Consider the following 1,776-nt stretch of genomic DNA (forward strand, 5'->3'; position numbering starts at 1 on the left):
TGGCCCGCGGGGAAAAGAAGTCCGCCGAAGCGGCGCCCCGCCGAGCCGAAAGCGAGGGTTTCGGAGCAGAGCGGCGGCGTGAGAGGGAGGGTAGGAGGCAGCCCGCGCATGGGGCGCCCCGGCCCGCCGGCAGCGCGCCCCCTGGGGCCCGGCCGAGCTGACCGCCCTCGGCTCCGCGCCTCCAACTCGCGCCCCCGAGCCATGCCGGTCATGAAGGGGTTGCTGGCCCCGCAAAACACCTTCCTGGACACTATCGCCACCCGCTTCGACGGCACGCGTGAGTGGGGCCGAGGCTGGGGCCGGGGGCTCCTGCTGGGGGCCAAGACTCCTTCGGGGCCGGCTTGGTCTTCTGGACCCGAGGCGGGAAGGGAGAGTGGGGTGGAGGGTCTAGGTCGGAGCTCCCGAAGCCGCGGTAGAGGAACAGCACAGAGAGTGCCCCGCGAGGGGAGGCGGGGAGAGGGCCCAGAGTGCGGGGGGCCAAGGTAAGGGGTGTGACCGGAGGCACGAAAGGCTCTTCGTGTGCAAAACGGAGGAGAGGCCTTGAGAGCGGCCCGTTCCCGGGCAGGGCTCTGCGGGCTGGGGGCGCGGTTGGCGGTATCCGAGACGCGGAGGTCGGGAAGTGGCCAGGCGCTCGGGAGTCGCTCCCGGACATTCCAGCACCCCCTTCCCCCAGGAAAAAGAGAGGGAGGGAGGGAGAGCAGATCAGACTTCGGCAGGACCTAGTTTAGATTAAGGTCACGCGCCCCCAAATCGTGGCGCGTCTGTGTTCGAGGGAGGTGAGGCAGGAGGAGGGGGGTGGTCCTTGTGAGGAAGGGAACTCCCCGCTCGCCCACCCCAGCTCGGTTCCCAGGTTCAGGACCTTGGACAGCCACACTCCTCCTTCCCCGCCCCTTCTCCCGCCTTTCCCTTTTCCTACTTTGCAGCCTAGAGATCTCTGCCTGCCCCTCTGGGCACCTTTGCTACACCTGGAAGATATGGGGAGCGGTACCCAAGGGCGGAAACTGATCTGCGGGGGGGTGCGGAGTGGGGCTCCCCGCCTCCCCACCCTTCCTCCACACACGCCTCCCTTGTTTCCATAGCGCCCATCACCGGAGCAACGAGCTCTGGGATGGAGGAAGGCTGCTGCCCAGGGCCCAGCACCCTCAGTGTCCCCATCAGCCACCCCATGCCCAGGCACGCACCCTTCCTAGCGCCCCGGGACTGGTGGTGTCTCAGGCCCCTTCCCTCGCTGAGACGCTGTCCCTGGATGGCCCATAGGGCCCCTCTGTGGCCTCCTATCCATCGGAACGGGAGGGAGCCAGCTCAGGTCCTGCGGCTGGGGTTGCCGGAGCCCCAACTTCATTGCCCAATCCTGTCAGGCTTTGACACTGGGGACAGGCCCGGAATTAGATAAAGGGGTGCTAAAAAGAGGACCTTTCTTGGGAGTCAGGACGCTAGTCGTGACTGTCCCTCCTCCCACGAAGGAGATTTGCCTTCTAGTTTCCTGTCAATAAAATGGGTGTCATAGCACCAGAATCCCTGTCCTCTCCCCTCTCCAATGGGATGACAGGGTAGTGGTTAGGGCTGTGCTTTGACAGCTGTGCACATGTGGAGGAGTGGACACTGTGGCACAGACTGTCCCCAAAGGTTTTCCCCAGGTAACGCCCGTAACTCTCCCAACAGCCATGTGAGGCAGATACACGGTATTACCCCCCACTTTGCAGGCGAGGAAGCTGAGGCACAGAGGAGTTCATTAACGTGCCCAAGGTTCCGCAACCAGCCATCAGCAGAGGTGGG

The 1,776-nt window shown here is 64.8% G+C and overlaps 1 protein-coding gene across 7 annotated transcripts in view; it reads left to right on the top strand.

The window, feature by feature from the left end:
• The first annotated feature begins 30 nt into the window (after positions 1-30).
• KCNH4 (potassium voltage-gated channel subfamily H member 4) overlaps positions 31-1,776 on the top strand; it is a 19,469-nt gene continuing 17,723 nt past the window's right edge. For 5 of the 7 annotated variants that reach the window (XM_023756915.1, XM_023756916.1, XM_023756918.1 and 2 more), the window contains exon 1: positions 99-277. In XM_023756915.1, coding sequence (XP_023612683.1) covers positions 109-277 — 169 coding nt within the window. In that variant the 5' untranslated portion in view covers positions 99-108. Of the gene's footprint in view, positions 278-1,776 lie in introns of all 7 variants that reach the window. The other 2 variants (XM_006092385.3, XM_023756919.1) reach the window with 2 other exon arrangements.

The sequence above is a fragment of the Myotis lucifugus genome, unplaced genomic scaffold (assembly GCF_000147115.1).
Source record: "Myotis lucifugus unplaced genomic scaffold, Myoluc2.0 scaffold_100, whole genome shotgun sequence".
Classification (NCBI taxonomy): Eukaryota; Metazoa; Chordata; class Mammalia; order Chiroptera; family Vespertilionidae; genus Myotis; species Myotis lucifugus.